This window comes from Rosa rugosa, chromosome 5 (assembly GCF_958449725.1).
Source record: "Rosa rugosa chromosome 5, drRosRugo1.1, whole genome shotgun sequence".
NCBI classification, from domain to species: domain Eukaryota; kingdom Viridiplantae; phylum Streptophyta; class Magnoliopsida; order Rosales; family Rosaceae; genus Rosa; species Rosa rugosa.
The window spans coordinates 28,579,100-28,599,741 of NC_084824.1; the positions used below are offsets into that span (position 1 = coordinate 28,579,100).

The 20,642-nt window shown below is 36.8% G+C and overlaps 2 protein-coding genes, 1 long non-coding RNA gene and 1 pseudogene across 7 annotated transcripts; 2 read left to right on the top strand and 2 right to left on the bottom strand.

The window, feature by feature from the left end:
• The first annotated feature begins 5,029 nt into the window (after window positions 1-5,029).
• LOC133708729 (probable protein phosphatase 2C 33) lies at window positions 5,030-10,629 on the top strand. Of its 5 annotated transcripts, none has more exons than XR_009846007.1 (7): window positions 5,030-5,176; window positions 5,277-5,701; window positions 5,799-6,113; window positions 6,196-6,313; window positions 7,250-7,473; window positions 9,404-9,755; window positions 10,185-10,629. XR_009846007.1 is itself a non-coding variant. In XM_062134237.1 (6 exons), exons 2-6 carry the CDS (start codon window positions 5,351-5,353, stop codon window positions 9,626-9,628), a joined length of 1,233 nt encoding a protein of 410 aa, XP_061990221.1. In that variant the 5' UTR covers window positions 5,030-5,176; window positions 5,277-5,350; the 3' UTR covers window positions 9,629-10,141. The 5 variants fall into 5 exon arrangements, 3 of the variants coding, with proteins under 3 accessions (XP_061990221.1, XP_061990222.1, XP_061990223.1); XR_009846006.1 differs by lacking the exon at window positions 10,185-10,629 and adding an exon at window positions 9,898-10,141; XM_062134237.1 differs by lacking the exon at window positions 10,185-10,629 and having other exon boundaries at window positions 9,404-10,141.
• Window positions 7,480-8,962, top strand: LOC133708730 (uncharacterized). The gene is made up of 2 exons (XR_009846008.1): window positions 7,480-8,395; window positions 8,516-8,962. It is a non-coding gene; the product is annotated as an uncharacterized LOC133708730 (long non-coding RNA).
• A 1,281-nt stretch (window positions 10,630-11,910) lies between the features above and the next one.
• LOC133710535 (major strawberry allergen Fra a 1.08-like) lies at window positions 11,911-12,622 on the bottom strand. Its single transcript, XM_062136632.1, has one exon. The coding sequence runs from the start codon at window positions 12,560-12,562 to the stop codon at window positions 12,080-12,082; it is 483 nt and encodes a 160-aa protein (XP_061992616.1). The 5' UTR covers window positions 12,563-12,622; the 3' UTR covers window positions 11,911-12,079.
• A 3,487-nt stretch (window positions 12,623-16,109) lies between these two features.
• On the bottom strand, window positions 16,110-16,832 carry LOC133712314 (major strawberry allergen Fra a 1.08-like; annotated as a pseudogene).
• Window positions 16,833-20,642: the final 3,810 nt, after the last annotated feature.

Below are 20,642 nucleotides of genomic sequence, written 5' to 3' on the forward strand. Positions count from 1 at the left end.
TGGTCTAGCAGCATAGTCTCCCCTTCGTAAGTGGGAGGTTGTGAGTTTGACTCACGAAATGTTATTTACCTGATCAAAAAAAAAAAAAAAAACTTGGTTGCTAAAATGAGCTACCTTATTGGCCTCACGTGGAGCATACACAACTCTATAATCAAGGTGTATATAACCATAGTTTTTACATCTTTTGAAATGAAGGTCATCTAAAAATCTCTTAAGGCATCCCATGGTAGGTAATTTTTAACGGGATGGCCATAGAATCTTGTCATCCCATTATAATATCTTGAGTCATCCCACTTTCTCTTCATGATCTAAAATCTCATTAAAATCTCCAATGGTATGTTTGAATGAAGGAAAAAAAGAGGAAATTTAAATGAAAATGAGGAATTCATAATTCCTACACATGAATTCGTTTGACATTCTAAATTTAGAAATTATAAATTTCTCTATGGAAAAAAAATGTAGGAATTGATTGTCTGAATTCATTATTTCAATATCTATCAAAAGAGGTGTCATTTCGAATTTCCTGCAGAAGTTTCTTCTTAGGGTCCTTGACCCAAAGCACAAATTTGGGCCAAGCCTTTCCTACTTAACCCAGCAATAGTTTTTAATTCCCAGGTACCTAATTCAATGGTAAAATGACAGTTTTACCCTAAATCTAATCAAAAAGGGTGTTTCTAAATGTACCCAGCAGATTTCTTAGTACACCCAGCAAATTTATTTAATTATAAATATATCTAATTAAACCACCTAAATTCCCATATTAACCTTATCTAGGTGGTTTAATTAGATATATTTATACCCAGCAATTTAATTTTTGTCCTCCATCTCTCTCACCAACCATGGCCAAAGCCTCGTGTATCCAATGGAAAATTCTTCGTCAAGCCCTTCTTCGCAAACCAACCGGTCACTTCCTCAATCCTCTCTCTTCCTCTTTAATCAAACTGAGCTTGAAATTTATGTATTTGAATTCTATGTGCTGGAGCAGATAAGCAATCTGCAATTGGGGTTAAGTGAATCACGAGGAAGACGCTGCGAAGTTTTCGTCGCTTAGTTTCTTTGCTGGGTACACAATAAGGGTAGTTTGGGAAATTAGGTGATTTAATTAGATATATTTAAAATAAATAAATTTGCTGGGTGTACTAAGAAATCTGCTGGGTACATTTAGCAACACCCATTAAAAAACTAGGTCATGCCACTCTCATCATTGATCTATCTCTCTCCTCTCTCTCTCTGTAGAATCACCGTTCTTCTTCTTCTCTCTTTGTCTCTTTGTGAAGCGGCTATGGAGTGACTGATCCGCTTCAGAATGTTGATCTCGTCGCCAGAGAGTGACACATTGCCTGTCATAACCTTGACGGCGGCTTCGTCGCTGTAGAAGTTTCCTCTGAAAATGGAGAAGTCGTTGATTCTGTTGGATTCACTGAAGAATTGGGTGGTCCTCTGCAGATCTTGGAATTTTTAAGAGGTCAAGGACTCCACTACAATTTTAAGCCCGCTGGAAGAGAATGCGTTGGACCACGATTTCGTGGTGTCATCGGAGGTAATGGTAGTTAGAAGCGAGTAGGGCGTGTAATCATCGGAGCTTTTTAGACCCAAGTTGGGTTTAAGAGATTGGCGGAGCTGACGACAACGTCGTATTGATAAGAAGAGGAAGGCGGAGAGGGCGGTTAGTATGAGGAGACAAGCAACTCCGATGCCGACGCTGATGAAGATCCACTTGTTGTTGGAAGAGCCGCCACTCGACGGCAGAGTCGGTTGAGGGGATAATTATTTGACTCAGTTCTAGATTATCTTTCCAAAATTTTGGATGATCAGGATTTTTTTTTTTTTTTGGTCTTTTTGCATGCACTTGGATTCTTGGAATCATTCTCATAAGTGATCTTTAGAAAGAGCACTAACCTAGCAACTAGCTGCTTTGTCATGGATGAGAAATCCGAAATCTGAGAATTTATTGATTTTATTGCCCCCAATAAAAGGTTATGAATTGATGTAATCTCCTCATCTTCTTCCTCAATCAAAGTTTTATTTGTCTAATTTAAGGAGATTAGTTCCCCTTTCCCCTAACAAATTTTTATTGCCCCCCAATAAAAAAATATAAAAATTTTACTAGGGGAAATAAAGGTTTATTGGGGGGAGGGGGAGACAATAAACCTCTCCAGCGACCTATGAGATTTCCGATGACCTTTTTTGGAATCTCCGTCGAGGTTTTCAAAGAAGTCCGGCTGCCGGCGATCGGTGATCGGACTCTGGTGAAGTCATTTATGGCTTCTCTCTCTATGTGACAAAGGGTTGAGGGCAAAATAGTCTAAAAAAATTAATTTGGTATTAGGGTAGAACTTATTAGAGTTATAATGGGTAAGTGGAAAAAAAAAATGAGTGGTGTAAGGGATACTTTTTTCCCTAGAATTAGGGTAAATTGTCAAAACCCATTCTTCTTATCTCTTTATTAGTTTCCAAAAAAATATATATACCACCCCTAATGTCAGTGAGATTTGAACTCATGACATCCACGGTATTAATTAGGCTAGCTAACCAATAGGTCACGACTCACCAACGTTTGTTTTAAACTTTTTAAATTTATTATACATTTCAAATTCTAAAAATTGCAACTAATGAAATTTTAATTGATGAAGTTTTAGATTTCATCATTTCAAAAATTATCAATAATTTAAAATTTTCTCATCCAAACGCAATGTGAATCTTTTTTGTGTGTGTGTGTGTGTGTTAAAGGATCCATCTATTTATCGGCGTCGCTTACCATCCACCACCTTTCCTCTGGTCTGCCTGTGGTGGTGGACTTCTAATGGGTATTGGATCTTTTTATGTTTTTGGCTTTTTGGGTTTTATGGGGTTTTGAGGTTTTGAAGTGAAATAGCCCGAATGGGTAGGATTTGATTCCGGCGATGAAAGATGCTTGATGAAAACAAAGGCGATTAGGCGAGGAGATAGCGGAAACGAAAAAAGAATGATGAAATTGATGAACAGAGCTTTATTGCTAGGTTGAATGGCAGTAGTGTAAAAGAAGGAGAAAGACGGGTAAACACGTCTTTTCCTATACTGGCTCGGCTCGAGCCGGTACTGTTACTAGCCATTACTGTTCATAAACTACAGTGCAGTAATCCTGTTTTAGTATATATAGAATTTGAGATAGAGTAAAATTGTATATAATTTATTTTTGTGTTAAAGAGGTAAGTTAATGATTGGTCAATTCTAAAATAATGATATTCGAGGTCGATGAAAGATGATCAAAGTTGAATGATTGGTTTTGATTGATCTGGCCCCTAGATCTCGACGGGTGTTGAAGATATGTATTTAGATAGGAAATATTAATTTGGTTTACCAAAATTAAATTAGGATAAGAACTCCAACGTCATCATATATATCTTTATTTTTAGAGATAAAATCATCAAAAAAGTCCTTACGTGTAGTAAAATACATTTGCTTATAATCAGCCGACTTCCCCGCCCAATTTGTATTTTCTCTATTTTTTATTTTTATTCTTTTTAAAGTACGAGATTGATCACCACTTGTCCTTCTGTGAGCTACTCATTCTTCTTGGTCAGCTAGCGAGAGCTTGGCTATTTCCAAACTTGGAATGGGTGCCATCTGAGTCACTCCTGCCCTTAGTTCTGAGTTCATCTCAAAATATCCACAAGTCCACCTAGTCCCATGACTTCCCATCTAACTTGTTAAGGCCTATAATTCATCATATTGGTTTAGCCACTAACCAAGCTACAAGTCAATAATGCTATTTTTGTTTTAGCACCAATCAACTTTAGTCAATCGGGTTAGGGGGTTAGGGTTAGATGAAAAGAGTCTTAGTAGTATTTGCGTCGAAATGAAAAGAGTTTCGTAATACAAAAGCAAGTCATGTTAATAAGATATCGACTATACGACAAACACGAGTTAAATCTTATAGGTGTGTCGTATATATAAAAGTTTTATATCCATAGTGTGTGAGATTGGAAAATGTAGAACCATGCCTGCACGGCTCCATGGTTTGGTCACATCATAACCAACCCAAATTCTTACAACCACCACCCCATTACCATCAAATCCATGCTATTTTCTATAGAGTTCTTAATTATTTTCAATGCTAGATGGCAATGGCAGATTAATAAAATTAGAGACTTTAAAGTGAAAATCTCAAATTTTTCCATAATATTATCTATAATAAATATATATATTAAATATTATATGAAAAAACAAATTGTCGTATCCTTATCTTTTGCTATAAACATAGGATCATAATTTCATCGCCTTTTCTTTCTCTTAGACCTTAGAGCTAGAGTTGCTGTGCATCTAGAAACAGACCATGCATTCACCATTGTCAACAAAATATGTTTGTATGTCCCAATCTATCTATAATAATATTTTCCCAGCATTCCCAGCACAATCGAGGCATTATCAAAGTCTCTAGTGTCGCTTGTAAAGACGTTGTTCCAACTACCAAGACTTGACAAGGTGAGAACTACAAGCCTTCTTATATGTATGGTTTGATGTCAGAGCCCAACAATATGGTAAAAAAAAAAAAAAAAAAAAGTTGCAGAGAATCCCTTAACAGATAAGTTAATTTCTTGAAACAAAAGTCTAAAAAATCATTCATGAAAAGTAAAATTGAACCTGTAATATCAATCTTAAATAACAAAGATTTTCCATGACTAAATAATCTTCAGTTCTACAGTACTGACTAAAACAATACTTCATTAATGACGAATACATAAAATTATCTCGTGAATATGATAAAGTTAAAAAATTTACGAAGTAGACAGACATGATTAGACAGATAAAAACATAGAATGTTTTATAGTTTCTTAATTTTCATATTCTAATTTACAATTTAACAAGAACCAATAGATTCAGAAAATCCCGCAAACGCAAATTAATGTCGCCAAATAAAACCAGAATCCTAAATCCAATCGTGATTAGTGATTCTAATATATATCCATAATGGGGATTATAAATTATCCACAACGCGATGTCCGTACTGCACATGTTCAATCGCATTCACTTTTGACCAGAAGCAGTGACATAGAAAATGAGAACAGCCCTGTCAATATAGTAGCCTCAACACACCTTAATATAGTAGCCCCATTTTGGGTTTTACTGCTTCTCTCTCTCTCTCTCTCTCTCTCTCTTTGATTTCACCATCTGATCGGAGAGACTCTGCAAATCGGTAAAGGCTTGATCACAAATTTCGGTACCTGATTCGATTTTGTTATGGTCAAATTATCCAATTGGAATTGAAATTCATTAATTTTTGTTGTGGTTGTTAGGGAGGGTGAGACTTTGTGATTGTTCCAAAACGACGACGGATCAGGCGGCGGAGACGAGGACGGAGCCGGACTGTATGGTAGGTCCGGTGGGGGAGGCAAGAAGGGGTGGACATGACTGTGTGGTTGGGTTGGACTGTTTTCTGGACATCGTCAGGGCTTTAGGGATGGGCTCGTGCCTCTCCATCACCGGTGACAACGCCCCCGGCTACGGCCGGGTGTCTTCCCCGGCGCAGAGCAACAAGAGGAGGAGGAGGTTGACCGGCAACTCGTCGTCACCGGTTTCGTCGGCGGCGGCGAGTTCCATGGAGATGTGGCTGCACAGGGTTCCGGGGAGGTTGTTCCTGAATGGCTTCTCTGATGTGGCTTCCCTGTTCAGCAAGCAAGGCAAGAAAGGTGTCAATCAGGACGCTATGATTGCTTGGGAGGTGATATTTTGCTTTGCAATTTCATTTCAATACTGAGTATTACATACATGTGTATGTGTAATTTGAACTAAATAGGGATGTTTGTGGAGAATTATAGAATTTCGGCTCCAAGGAAGATACAATATTCTGTGGTGTTTTTGATGGGCATGGTCCTAGTGGCCATATGGTGGCGAAGAAGGTGAGGGATTCTCTACCTTTGAAGGTCAGCTCACAATGGGTGTTGAACACCAGCGCCGCCGATACTAACCACGCCGGTGCATCTGTGGAGAGCAAGGACAGCCATGGTGAATTTTTCGCCACATTGAAAGATTCGTTTTTGAAGGCTTTTAAGGTCATGGACAAGGAGCTTAAGTTGCATCCTCGTATTGATTGCTATTGCAGTGGGACAACTGCAGTTACGTTGGTCAAGCAGGTACTGTTTGTTGAGTTGGCTACATTTAGGATGCACCGTACCTATGAATTTTCATTTTAATATCATGTTGTTTCGTCTGCAGGGTCAGGATCTTATTATTGCAAATATTGGGGACTCTAGAGCTGTGCTAGGCACAAGAGATGAAGGGGGTTCTCTCGTTGCAGTTCAGTTGACTGTAGACTTAAAACCAAATCTTCCAAGTAACTTTCTTTCTCTTAATTTAGTTAGAGTACAAAAATGTAGTTTTATGTTTATGTTAAAGACTGCCGCATTTGATTACCCTTTTTTGTAAAAAGTAATACATGCTTTAGACAAAAAGTAATACATGCTTTAGACAAAAAGTAATACATGCTTTAGACTTGCTTCTTTTTAACAACTATGGGATATTTAATCTCTCTATACTGTTAGGAGACAGGACTTTAAAACTTTTTATTTGGAACCACAGAAGATTTCAACCTTGAAAGTTGTGGAATTCATTAGTACTGCCGCTCATTGATGGATTTTTTGACTTCTTTATGATAACTTCTTGTTACTGATGATGGCCAAACTGAGATAGCTCTCACTAATAGGCCAACACGACAATTAAGGTGTACGTCAGTTAGTAGCTAGGACTGCATAGTAGTACCATGACCATAATGAACTTCTACATAGGAGTCTGTAAATATGGTGTTTGGTAAAGTAAACTAAATCTGTATACTCAAGGTTTTGCCTTCAAGTAGATAATCTTCAGTGGATAGTATCTAGAAGGTTTTGCCTTCAAGTGGATCCATCAGATGTGAGATCTTTATCTCAACGTGTTATGTTATCAATATTTCTTGATGTTTTGCATGCTTTTTTTTTTTGATCAGGGATAAAAGAAGAAGAATACAATTTTGTTTTTTTTTGACTTTGGGATATATAGATGCTTGCTTGTTTGCTTTGATATGAAAGTAAGTTCACAGGCAAATATGCCTACAAATAACAGACCTATGCATCTGTGAAGGCACAAGCACACAATTGAATTTAGTGTTGTAGTAGCTGATGTTTGGTTAATACACTGCCCTTGGTTAATCTATCTCATAGAGTTAGGATTTTTAGACCACAATATTGTAATGCTAACTTTTATTTATTAATGCACTTCTTTTGCCTCCATCTAGGGGAAGCCGAGAGGATTACGTTATGTAAAGGTCGAGTATTTGCTCTCCACAACGAGCCTGATGTCACTCGAGTTTGGTTGCCCAACAGTAATTCACCTGGGCTTGCTATGGCCCGGGCTTTTGGAGATTTCTGCCTAAAGGATTATGGTTTAATCTCTGTCCCTGATGTTTCTTATCGTCGCCTTACTGAGAAGGATGAATTTGTAGTACTGGCTACAGATGGGGTAAGAGATCAATCTGCATATATAATATTTACCTGCAACTTATTCATTACAACACAGTTTTACCTGCATATCTGGCTGTTGTATGATCTTCATGGCAAACTATGAAGCTATGATTTTATTTTGTGGGTAAATAAATCTAAACTAAAGATGGGTAAAAGGGTGATCATGAGTTTAAAAGGGTAGCAACATAGAATAAAGCTATAACCAAGAAAAAACCAACAAACCACAAGCACCTGCTAAAATTACTAACAAGGGAAACAAATAAAAACCTTAATGGAGAGACTTCTATAACAGATACAACACCCAACTTGGGTGAAGAGGCCACCACCCTGAAGTTCGAAACTAATACACATGGACCAGTCTTCATCCAATGAGGCAAGGCGAGGATCAGCAAGCCTCAATGAAAGTCTACCCCTCACTTCCTTGATGAGGTTATAGAGAGGAAAGACATCTATAGCCGCATTCGTAAACATCTTGTTATAGAGAGGACATACATCTCACCTCTGTTCTTCTCCCCCTAGACGCAGCTTAGTATTGATTCGCTGCCACTTAATGGGGTCTCATCTACTTGGGTAGGATGATACAAAGGAATGGAGTTGTTGACATCCATTTGATCACTTGATTCAGCAGAGGTTCCTACCACTCTTCTACTTGCAAAACAGTACCCAATGCAGTTATGGATATCTATTTGATCACTCTAGGATTGCAGTTGAGCATGATGGAACCTTGCCATCTTGGGTATGCCTTATATTCATACCATACAGAAGTGTTTCTGGTAATCATGAGCAACGTGCTGAATGAAGGATCTAACTATTTTGAGATGGTTTTTATATAATGACCTTGCCTCTTGAGCAATGGTTGTTAGCCTTCCTCAAATTCAAGAGTAAACCTGAGGAGAATGAATTTGCTATAAGCTCCCAAGGTCAGACACTCCAGAATTCACCTAGCTTATATGTTTATCATTACCTTTGATTAGCTTTCTCTATTGTCTAAACATCAAACCTTCTTTGGAAATGAAGATATTTGATCCCTTTCTTTGTAGGAATGCAAACATTCCCTTACAATCTTAGGTCCTTAGAATTCTTGCCTTGGTTCTTTCTTGCTCGGGAAGAAGCCCGTCAACTTTTGAATCTTGGGGTGGAATAGGCAAGCTGTATTGCCAATGCATAAGCGGAGTGAACTGTAAATTGTAAGATGGAGACTTTAATGTACTTCAATTTCATTAGATCAAGCTTAATCCCAGCTTTGGGGCCTGGGTGGTCAAATTGTTCTGGTTTTTACTCAGGAGCTCCTTAACTAGGGGAAGAGGAACCCGAATCCTACTCCTAGAAAAAAGACACAGTCATGGTATTGATTTCCGTAAGTGCAAGTCATGCTTTTGAACTCCAGATAGTTGGTGGAAACACTGTGGACATTGTTTGGGCATTAATCGAGTTTTATGTGTTTCTGCTATCAAAGCTAATTGCAGCTCTTTATATGAATTTAAAAAGTTTTAAAACTTTTTCAAAAATAGAAAAATAGAAAGGAGCCTTGTTGTTTCTTTCCAAGTTTCTCTACATAGGCATGTCTTTTTTTTTTCCCCCTCAAGTTCATCTTTTGCCTAGCATATTTAGATTTTTTTCATGGGCCATATTTTCTGTGGCATATCTTGAGACATAATTAGGTTCTGAAATTTCTAATTGTTCTGTTTTATTTGGTGGCTTTTGTGGATAAATTATTATCGTGTTTTCTTCAGATTTCAATTTATGCAAAGATAACTATTGTTTCTTTTTAGTCAGAAAAAATTATCTGTGTTGGTCGTGTGAATGGATTAACTAAGAAGACATGTACTATTATCAACGGAAAATCAACTTGCATGTGCTTACATTTATTGTATTTTGTACCTTTGGTTTATTTATATCCAGTAGGTAATTGTATCCTATACTTGCAGATCTGGGATGTTCTCTCAAACAAAGAAGTTGTGGATATAGTGGCAGCAACCCCACGACCCTCTGCTGCTCGAGCCCTGGTGGAGTCAGCCAATCGAGCTTGGAGATTTAAACACCCATATGCCAAGGTTGATGATTGTGCCGTTGTTTGCCTCTTCCTCACTTCCGGTGCTTCAGACAATACTTCCCTTTCCTCACCAGAGGAGAAGAAAGTGAACTCAATATAAGTAGTTAACGTTGATGGCGACAACATAGCTGTTTCAGGAGCTTCAGAAATACCATCTGAAAAATTGCCTTAATATCAGGATGGGAGTTGGTACAAGAGCATCAGTTGCATGCTTTACTTTTGACCTGGTACACTCACATATCCTGAGCCTTCTTGATTTGAGCAGTAGCAAGGTTTTATTAGCTCTGTTCTTATTGTGTATATTTCTCGTCATTCTTTCAACAAATATTGATTTTTTCTTGTTTGGCTCTTCCAAAATCTTGGAAAAAGATAAAGGGTGTATTTAGATTGGTTTGAAAGGGAGCCGCGGAACTCATCCCCGGCCATGTTGGTGCTATTTCTTCTCTAGTGTTGTGGTCTGTCTTCTTTTTGGTCTTTTTCATATTGTAAATACAATCTTCAAGCTTTCTAGTTCATTACAAAGGCTACTGTGGTTTTGCGCATCCTGCTGTAAATTTCTTCATATTTACAATTTTAAATTTTTCTTGTAATTTTAAGGCTGTCTTCACCACTCTGTTTGGACTTGTAGTCCTATTTCTAATTTTTATTATCTTTAGGTAACTCTGCATGGGTAAAATGGTTTATGCATCCTAGTTGCTTATACACCAACAATGTCACACGGTGAAATGAGCAATCACTCGCGAATAAAAGAATGATCCAAATTGAGAATTTCTGTTCAGTGTTGTATTGAACAGTACGGGCATAGGAAGGTCGTACAAATGAAGCCTGTTAATACTCTTCTCTGTGCCAACCCTAGTTCCACCGGCTTCGCTGAACATGACAGATCCGCCATTGTATGCTGAAGATAAAAAAGACTCGTAGTACGAATTTCTTGCGTCTGCTAAAAAGAATCTTTACCAACTCTCTAGACCTTGGGAATGCTAGTTGGGATGTCACAATTGCGTGTGCTGCTCGGTAATTACCGATAATTATCAACAAGATAGTGAGATCTTGCTTTTTTTTTTCTTTTTTTTTAATAAAATGAGATCTTGCTTTTGGCTCGGGATGTTTGTTGTCGTCGATTTTTTTTTTAATTTTTACCATGTATGTGCTGGAATAGGAAACAGACAACAATCCCGAATTCTATCAAGTCAATGTAACTCATTACATATCTGTTTTAAAGACGTTGGCGGTTTGTCGGATTACGAGTCTCCGTAGTTGTTATGACCATTTTCTTGCCTCATGATGTACTGGAGAATTAATAGCTTCATCAAGAAATTATGTTCAGACATTTTAGTCTAACTTTTGTTATGAGTGGCCTCTTTTTTTTTGAAAGGGGTTTGGAACCCAGCCTAACTAGGAGGCTCAGCCCCACACCCGAATATTATTAATAATAGGAGAATCAGTGTACAACGAGGGGGACACATAACCTTCACCTCGAGTAGTAGTACAAGAATCCTCATAGAGTGCGTCCTGAATAATAACAGGAGCCTCCTCTAACCAATACTCATCTAAATACGATAGACTAGCGAGGTGTGCCAATCTATGTGCAACACCATTCGCTTCACGATATATAGACTGTACTCTAGTTGAAAGAATAGAGCTCAAATAAGCCTTGCAATCCTCCACAATACAACTTCTGACAAGTCCTCCATCTCTCCATTAACTGCAGTAACAACCATAGCACAATCAGTTTCAATATCAATATGAGTGGCCTCTTAGTGGCTCTTGTATGAGAAGAAATGAAGAATAGTGATGGGGTTGTATGACTATATATACTGGCCAATTCGCATGCGATCGGTGCATTGACTCTTCTATTTTATTTGTTTTAATTAATATAGAATATAAATTGTTCAAAAAAAAATATATATATATAAAATATAAAAAGTGTGAAAACGGGGCCTTAATTATGATATTTACTTTTTTGCCCTCAATACATACAAAGTTAGAACGGGCAATTCTTGTCTTTTTGAATGTTTACCAAATCTAAAATCCTCCCCCCCCCCCTATATATAGATGAACACAATAAACTCTCTCAAAAAAAAAAAAAATAGATGAACAATGAAAGCCTTGTCATGTAGAACAAATTCATGTGAATAAAAATTACATGTAAAAATAAATAATAGGACTTAGGTCTTGTTTGATTTACGAATTGAAATTCTTGAGAAAACTATTTCTTTATTGTTTCTATAGTGATGGAAATTAAGATTCCTATAGATTTTTTTTTTTGGCGAGTAAAAACGACAATTTTTATCCTCACTCAACCATCTCATGATGTCAGTGAGATTTAACCCTATAAACACACCCAGCTTGCAAAGACTATAATTGCTTTCTTTATTGAGATTGATATCAAGTACAGTTATATTACTCTTTCATCAGAAGTACACGATCAAAATGATAGCCTTGACGCCAAAAGAAAAATACAAAAGAAAGCCACCCAAAAATAGAAATGAGGAAACATCATTGTTGTCTCTAGAATTAATGTAGCTAGTACCAAAATAGCTAGAGAGTTTTAGTTGTAAACATCAGGGTTCGCTAGAAGGTGGCTCTCAATAATCTTGAACAAACCGGCGGCCCTTTCTTTGCCAGCCTTAACATGCTCTTCCTTGATCTCCACGTCACCCTTGGTGTGGTAGTTGCTGGTGCTCTTGATGATGGAGCCTCCATCGGAAGATGCCACCAACTTAGTCTCATAGGAGATCTTCTCAATTTTGTCTGAGATAGCATCTCCTTCAATCATGCTGTACTTGTACACGAAGTTGTCTTTGTCAATTCCGTCAATCTGGTGCTTCACATAGCTGTATTCACTTCCTTCACCGAGGTTGATCTTCTTGATGGTTCCAACACCTCCATCACCTTCAAGAATCTCAGCACTCTTAACTGCTTGGGGAGCAATCTTGGGGATGAGGTTGTCGGCGTCAAGGACAAAGGCCTTGAACAACCTAGCTGGTGGAATGACAGAGGTGAACTCAGATTCATAAGTGAAGACACCCATGATGATGACTTAAGTTAATAGTTGAATGAAAGAAATTAACAAGTATGTGGAAGTAATGGAGAAGGTATTAGATGTGGGAAAGTATGAGCATTATCAGTGGTACTTATAGCCTTGGAGGAAGGAGAGTATGGACAAGGTTTTTAATTTTTCATTTACTGTTGAATGTTGATTATATCCATGTGAAGGAAAATTCTACAAAATGTTAACGTATGACATGCATACAATTGCCTTAAAAGTGGTAATTTGAGTCCTCAAAATAGTAATATTAGTCCTCAAAGTTGTAACATGAGTCCTTAAAGTGGTAAATTTTCTTAGTTACCACAAGAGTCCTCAAAATAGTAATATTAGTCTTCAAAGTGGTAACATGAGTCCTTAAAGTGGTAAATTTTCTTAGTTTACCATATGAGTCCTCAAAATAGTAATATTAGTCCTCAAAGTGGTAACATGAGTCCTTAAAGTGGTAAAAATAGTTGATGTATGAGAAATGTTAACATACCATAGCTTTACCCCCATGTGAAAATAGGGTATATAATTTTCAATTCAGGGTGTTCAATACAATAGCAAACCGCTAAAAAAAAGATTGAACATGTGGGAGGATCCGAACGAATTCTGCTTTCATATTATTTTAGTCGAGTCATCCTAGTTTGAACTTTGAACTTCTGGAAGTACAATTAGTCGTGTGGTACGGATAGGCAGACCGGAACTGTGAAAATACTTATATTGTGATTCCCAGTACGTAAAAGAAAAGATAAAAGGAGAAATGATGAGAATAAAAGGAGAAATGAAAAAAAAAAAAAAATGAAAACACTTGAAAGGAGAAATGATCTGCAAACACTTTGATAAACACACTCCTATTATGATCGTCTACGTACTTTGCGACCAAGTTACTAACTTTATTTTTAGTTGAGAATTAGCATAATGGTTAGTTAGCCTTCTTTGACTGCAATAACGTACAACACTACACAATTGACAAGCATGATTTTCTTTTCATAATGGAACCATATATGCACTGCAGGCTACAATAATTCAAACTTACCTCAACTCTTTTGTCATCGACCTCGCCCTATAAGTACAACCTCATTCATGCATGGTGTGATTGATAATCCAATCATATTTATAATCAGTATTAAACAAGAAGAAGTTATCAAAGTAAGGAGACATAATGCCATTTATGGAGGGGACTCTTGTTATTAATTAATTGCATCAAGAAAAGGTGTGACACCCCTTGGCGTTTGAGGTCTTTGATCAAAGACATTATTTTGCTTTCAACTTCTTTGCCGATGCGATTAATTACTTCGATTGGTCATGGCCTCTCTGCCCCAAGGATTTGGCTGAATCATCTGCCTCCTAGCTTTCGGGCGTTTAATTTAGACCAGCTCAGTATAGGTTGCCCAAAGGGATTCAAGCTCCTTATAATTTTCCTTTTCTTCTAAAAAAAAAAAAAATGCCTTTTATGGGGAGATTCACCAAGTTTCTTTATAAAGGAATGAAGATCGAATGCTGTAGAAATTTTGAGTTACTTTTGCACTAGAGCTCTAGTATAATTACGGACATTAGATTATTAGATAGAAATAAACAATCCAATATAAACTTCGAAATTTGTAGTAGTCAATATGTAGTTTAAATTTGTAGGAGTGACGTCTCCAATATAGGGCGATTGATCGATGATTGCAAGGTTCTTGCAACTGAGGTTAGTGGTATTTATTTTCTCCTATATATCGTGAAGCAAATAATGTGGCACATAGATTTGTTCATTTTACTAGTTTGTCTAATGATGATGTTAGTTATTTCGAAGAGAGTCATGCTATTATTTAGGACATTCTCTACGAAGATTTATGTAATGTACACCAGGGTCAAGGTTTATGTCTCCCTGATGATTTAAATATTTGTTACTCCTTAAACTTTTCCTTAAAAAACAATTAAGTCCCTCGCCTTTTAAATTAAGCTGGATAGTCCTTATTATCTCTAATTCTCACACAACATGTCCACACCAGGTCCAAAATGACAATTATACCCCTCACTTGTTTTTTTTATTATTATTTTTCTCTTTAAAAAAAAAAAAATTCTCTCTCTTTTTATTTTTTAATCCTTCTTTTATTTATTTTTTCTGCTTCTCTCTCAGCTCTCTCTCTCTCCCCCTGCTCCGCTCTCTCTCCCGCTCCAGTCCTCCAACCCCAATTCCAACTCCGATCTCATTTCCAACCAGCCCGCCTCCATCGAGCTCCACTCCCAACCTGCCACTCAAAACCCCAATCTCTCACCCTCCTCTGTCTATTCTACTCCACTGAATCCCAACCCGAAACCCCAACCCCCAAACCGGATCCACATCTAATGTCCCACTTGACCCTCAAAATGGATGATGCCGGTTTCCTTCTCGGCCCAAACAATGATGTCGGCCGTAACGTCCTCGACCTGGAGAACTCGGAGTACAACCTGGAGCTCGAACTCAATGATGCCCACCAACCCAATTCTGGATTGCTCCGATTTTCCTTTGCACTGAGCTCACTTTTCACCGACAAATCTATGGTGACTGTGATGGCAGAAAAAATAAATAAATAAAAGAGAGAAAAATTAGGAAAAGAGAGGAGAAAAAAAAAAGAGGAAGCGAGGGGTATAATAGTCATTTTGGACATGTTGTATGCGAATTCAAAAGAATAAAGACTAAATTGTTTAATTTAAAAGGTGAGGGACTGAACTGTTTTCTAAAGCAAAGTGCATAGAGTAACAAGTATTTAATCCGTTTATCTATCATCAATAAAGTTTGAAGATCGTTTCTTCCTTTCAGAAAAACAAATATGCAGTTTGAATTTTAACAAATAAAACATATGTGAATTGAAATAAGAATTGATACAGGACTATTAGTCTATAGTCAAATGCTAGCTATACCATTATTCTAAGAGCTCAATTCAAAGTTTCATCATTAGTTAGAATCCCAAGCGGCTTATGGTGCCCTTGTTCGGTTGAGATTCCACAATGTTTCTAGAGGTTAAAATTTATATTGGTAGATAACCAATAACTCGTGGTTACCTGAGATCGATACTGACACTTCCAGAATTATTTGACAGTTTTGGATGTTCATAATAACAATTTAATTAAATTCAAATTTCAAATTAAAATAACTATAATGAAATTGCAGCCGTTTAAAACGCTCATGTCTAAATGCTTATACATGAATGAATGCACAAATTATTTGAAAACTCCACCAGCGAGGGAAAAATATGATATGTTGATGAGAAGAATAGTAGTGAAAGTAGTGTGACTATAGAGAATGAAGATCGACGAATATAAACATGAACAGTTAAAACGTAGCTTGTTATGCAAAAGATATTCATGTGAACGACAATTAACTATACGAAAAGACATGTAGGACACTTCTTTATTTTAGATGTTTAACGATACAAATTAATAAGATTGTCAATTGATCGAATTCAAACTGTGTTAACATAATTGTTCTTTTATGATTGTAGCTCAAGTTGCTTGAAATCGATGAGCAGTAATTAAATATTTACATGGCGACTAGGAATGCACTTTGAGTTTGCTGAGACGATTAAAAGAAAACAATACACAATTTAATATTGAAATCAAATACAAATACGTCACTCAATCAAAATAACTTGAAAGATCAAAAGTTGAACAAAAATGAAAGCCACGCACACAAACATAGAAATGAGGACACATGGGTTTGCCTCTAGCATATTGAGTATAGTAGAGAGAGGTTTAGTTGTAGGCCTCAGGGTTGGCTAGAAGGTGGCTCTCGATGATCTTGAATAGACCAGCGGCTCTTTCTTTTCCAGCCTTGACATGCTCTTCCTTGATCTCCACGTCACCCTTTGTGTGGTAGTTACTGGTGCTCTTGATGACGGAGCCTCCATCGGAAGATGCTACCAACTTAGTCTCATAGGAGATCTTCTCGATTTTGTCAGATATAGCGTCTCCCTCAATCATGCTGTATTTGTAGACAAAGTTGTCTTTGTCAATTCCGTCAATTTGATGCTTCACATAGCTGTACGTATTCACTTCCTTCACCAAGGTTGATCTTCTTGATGGTGCCAACTCCTCCATCACCTTCAAGAATCTCGGCACTCTTAACTGCTTGGGGAGCAATCTTGGGGATGAGGTTATCGGCGTCAAGGACAAAGGCCTTGAACAGCCTAGCTGGTGGGATGACAGAGGTGAACTCAGATTCATAAGTGAAGACACCCATGATGACTTAAGTTAATGATTTGATGAAAGAAAACTAGTAAAATGCTCGTGGAAGAAGTGAAGATAATCGATATTGATCGAAGGTATTAGATGTGGGAAAGTATGATCACTTGATACCACTTTAGGAAGGAGAGTATGGACATTTTTTTTATTGTTCAATAGCTGTTGAATGTTGATTATTCCAGCAATATGAAAATAAGGGATATAATTTTCAATTTAATACATCAATATTTTAGTCAAGTCATCCCAGTTTGAAGTTCTGGAAGTACAAATATACTAGCTAGTTGTTAAGTACGGACTGCCTCATGGGAACTGTGAAACTTAGACGTTAAAACCGACCCAGTATCCATTTGATTCAAGTAGTAAACTACATCTCAGTTTTTTTAACCAACTGTTTGACCAAAGTAACAATTGGAGAGTTTTTTTTTTTTTTTGGTTACATTTTTGAGAGTTTCTTTGAGATCCTACAAGTTGGTTCAAAATGTGGTTCTCAATTCTCTTGCAGAAGTAAAAGAAAGTAACACCAATTCCCACGTACAAGACTAGAAAATAATTAAGTAGCTTAAAGCAAGGAAAATAAATAAAAACATTAAAAAATGGCAGCCAGAATTATAACAAGACACATTTCGGCATCTCGACTATTCAGTTTTTAGGTCCTAATGTATAGATCCTTATGTAAATTTTCAGCCAAATTGATGATAGTTAAGATCTCTTGTTAATGTGATTGAAGGTGATGCTATAGTTGAGAAGATCTCTTGTTATGAGATTAACTTTGTGCAGTCTGGATCTTCTCCTAACCCAACAATCTACCTAAGCTTTGTACTCGCATGAAATAAAATTAAATGGTTGAATCATGTCTTTCGTATTCATGTATACTCGATCTGTTTCCCTTTTTTTTTATTATTATTTTTTTATTTACTGAATTTGTTTTTCTTGTCCAGTGTGTTCTCAAAATGCATGCGGGAACTTTTGTGTAGGTCGATTATTGAGAATCTGGTTTGGGGAAACAAAAACTATACACTGTTTCTTGGTCGTGTGCTTTTTTATATATATATATATATATACACAGCGGTTCTCCACTGCGGACGTCCGCAGTTTTTCGATCCGTACGGATTTCCAGTTTTGAACCACTTTTCGATCACATTTTCACATCTTAACCGTTCAGTTTTTAGGTCCTAATGTATAGATCACCTCTGAAAAATTTCAGCAAATTTGGTGATCATTAAGGCATTCAAAACTACAAATTACAACAATATATAAGAACGGTTCCGGTTCGTTCGTGTAAATTGCAGTTTTGAATGCCTTAACGATCACCAAATTGGCTGAAATTTTGCAGAGGTGATCTATACATTAGGACTTAAAAACTGAACGGTTAAGATGTGAATGTGTGATCGAAAAGTGGGGAAAAACACAAAATCCGTACGTTTTTGCTTAGGTGCGGATATCCGCACCTGAGCATTATATATATATATATATATATATATATATATATATATATATATATATATATATATATATATTACAAACTTTACACCTTTGGCTTTTCATTTAGGCTTTCACTTGTTAGTTTTTCTTCTTTAGATAATTAATTAAGCGTACTTCCATCATTTCATTGTAAATTTAATTTCATCTAACATCTCAAGTTGAAATGAAATAAAGAGAAAACCTATCCATTCCAGGAATTCAATAAGAATATCCAAACATAGTATGTGTTGCATATATGTAATCTCATTTCACTAAAATCGAGAAGCCAAAAAAATAAAAAATTGCATGATTATATATAATGAAATTTAAGAGCTCAATTTGCTTTTCAGAATGACTCTTCTACCCTTGAAGAGTGTTTACTTGATTGTTGGCAAATCTGGAACAGCAGGAATGATATTATTTTTTGATCTGCTGAGTTCTCTCCTTCCACTGTAGTGCATGCTTCAGCCTCTTTTTATGCTGCCTATAGGGTTCATAATCCTCAGCCTAATCATGTCCCCCAGAACATCAGTGAAGTCATTAAATGGCACCCTCCTCTGGAGAATATTCGGTAAAGTTAAACTTTGATGGTTCGGTCTCTCTTTTAGGTTTGGCAGCAGCGGGGTTTGTAATCAGAAATCATCTTGGTGACCCTATTGCTGCTGGCTCTCGGTCCATTGGTTCCTCATCTGTTCCTGTTGCGGAGTGCTCTGCGCTCAAGGATGGTTTATTAACCGCCCGACGGTTTAATTTTGATCATGTCTTGGTGGAAGGAGATTCTTCTCTTGTCATCAATTGTATGAATCTCAAGTGTGAAGCTCCCTGGATTTTGAAGTCTCTCTTGAAGGAAATTGCTTCTCTTCACGTCCATTTCCTTCTCTCATGTGTTCCGAGAAGCGAATTTTCTGACGGAGGCTGTTACTGCCACTGGGCATAGGTTGGAGCCGAGAATTTGGCTTAATAGCCTCCCTGTTAAGGCTCTTTCAGCCCATTATTGGGATCAGTTTAGCTTTGGGTGCCCAAGAGGGTTTTCTTTGTAATCTTTTTCTTTCTTCTTACAAAAAAAAAAGGAGCTCAATATATTATAAGTTTTATCGATATTTACAATTGGGCGGTGCTTTTCGCACACCCATTTTCTCTATTCACACATCCTATTTATTTATCTATTACTTTAATTCAATTTTTTTTTACAAATTACCCTAACTACCCTCTCTTGCAATTCTATTTTATTTTCTATTTGGCAAGTCAATCATCCCCAAATCCTCTTTGCCAAAAAAAAAAAAAAAATCATCCCCTGTATCCAAAAAAAAAAAAAATCATCCCAAAATCCTAAACTCTTATTTTCCTGCAGACACATAGAACTTCAAAACTCTTTACGATTTTCTCTTTTCTTTTCCATCAAAAACTTCTCTAGCATAGTCATTCTATCTCTCTAAGAGCAAGTTCACCCGTTGGGTCACCAGGACACGAAACTGTTCACTGCCACTGGACTTTTGTTTCCACCCATTGGGTCAGGGTCACCAGTCAATTACTATTCATTGAATATTTTATTAATTTTTTTAGTGTAAATGAGAAATGTATGATATAAATAAATAATATTGATGAGCATTATGGAAATGCAACCAAAGAAAATTTTATGGGTAGACAAATTATATGTCCACCGACACTTTTTTTTTTTTTTTTTACACTCCACTGACACTTTTATCACATGTACACCACCGACAAAGTTTTTGAAAACAGTGAAAACCCACCGACACTTTTATTTGTATGAAAAATTTCAATAAATAGACATGATCTTTACACTACATACACACACCATCCGAGCTTAACAAACCTTCACCTTTTTCTTATCTCTAGCATTACACAATTCCTCAATTTCCCTCGTTTCAATGAATAGGACGTTGTGGGATAAAATTCAACGGTCTATGGATGAAGATGATGAAGAGATGATGGCCACCAACGCCACTGTGATCGCAGCAGTTGCAGAAGAATCTGGAAACCAAACTCGAGGGCGCGGTTCTCATCCTGGTCGTGCACCAAATGAGGAGAGACTTAGAGAAGAAAGGGGAAAAAATATGATGGCCGACTACTTTTTCGACCGACCAGTGTTCAAAGATGGGGAGTTTCGAACACGTTACAAGATGAGTCTCACTGTCTTCAAGCGTATATCTATTGACCTTTGCCAGTATGATCTGTAAAATATTATTTGGACCAAATATTATCTACATTAAGTAAATAACAAACTGATTAAACTTATTCCAATAAATGGGAAATATATGAATTATCTACCTAGACACCTAATGAGCTTTGGTATGTCACTCATATGGTTAGGAATTCATTTTGATAAAGATAAATATCTAATTAGTTGATATGATAATTATAGCATCTTTCAGAAATAACTCATTGGCTAGAA

Coding starts and splice junctions, on each gene's coding strand:
- LOC133710535 (XM_062136632.1), bottom strand. CDS start 12,562: ATGGGTGTCTTCACTTATGAATCTGAGTTCACCTCTGTCATTCCACCA.
- LOC133708729 (XM_062134237.1), top strand. CDS start 5,351: ATGGTAGGTCCGGTGGGGGAGGCAAGAAGGGGTGGACATGACTGTGTG. Junction 5,702..5,798: donor ACGCTATGATTGCTTGGGAG/GTGATATTTTGC, acceptor GGAGAATTATAG/AATTTCGGCTCCAAGGAAGA. Junction 6,314..7,249: donor CTTAAAACCAAATCTTCCAA/GTAACTTTCTTT, acceptor GCCTCCATCTAG/GGGAAGCCGAGAGGATTACG.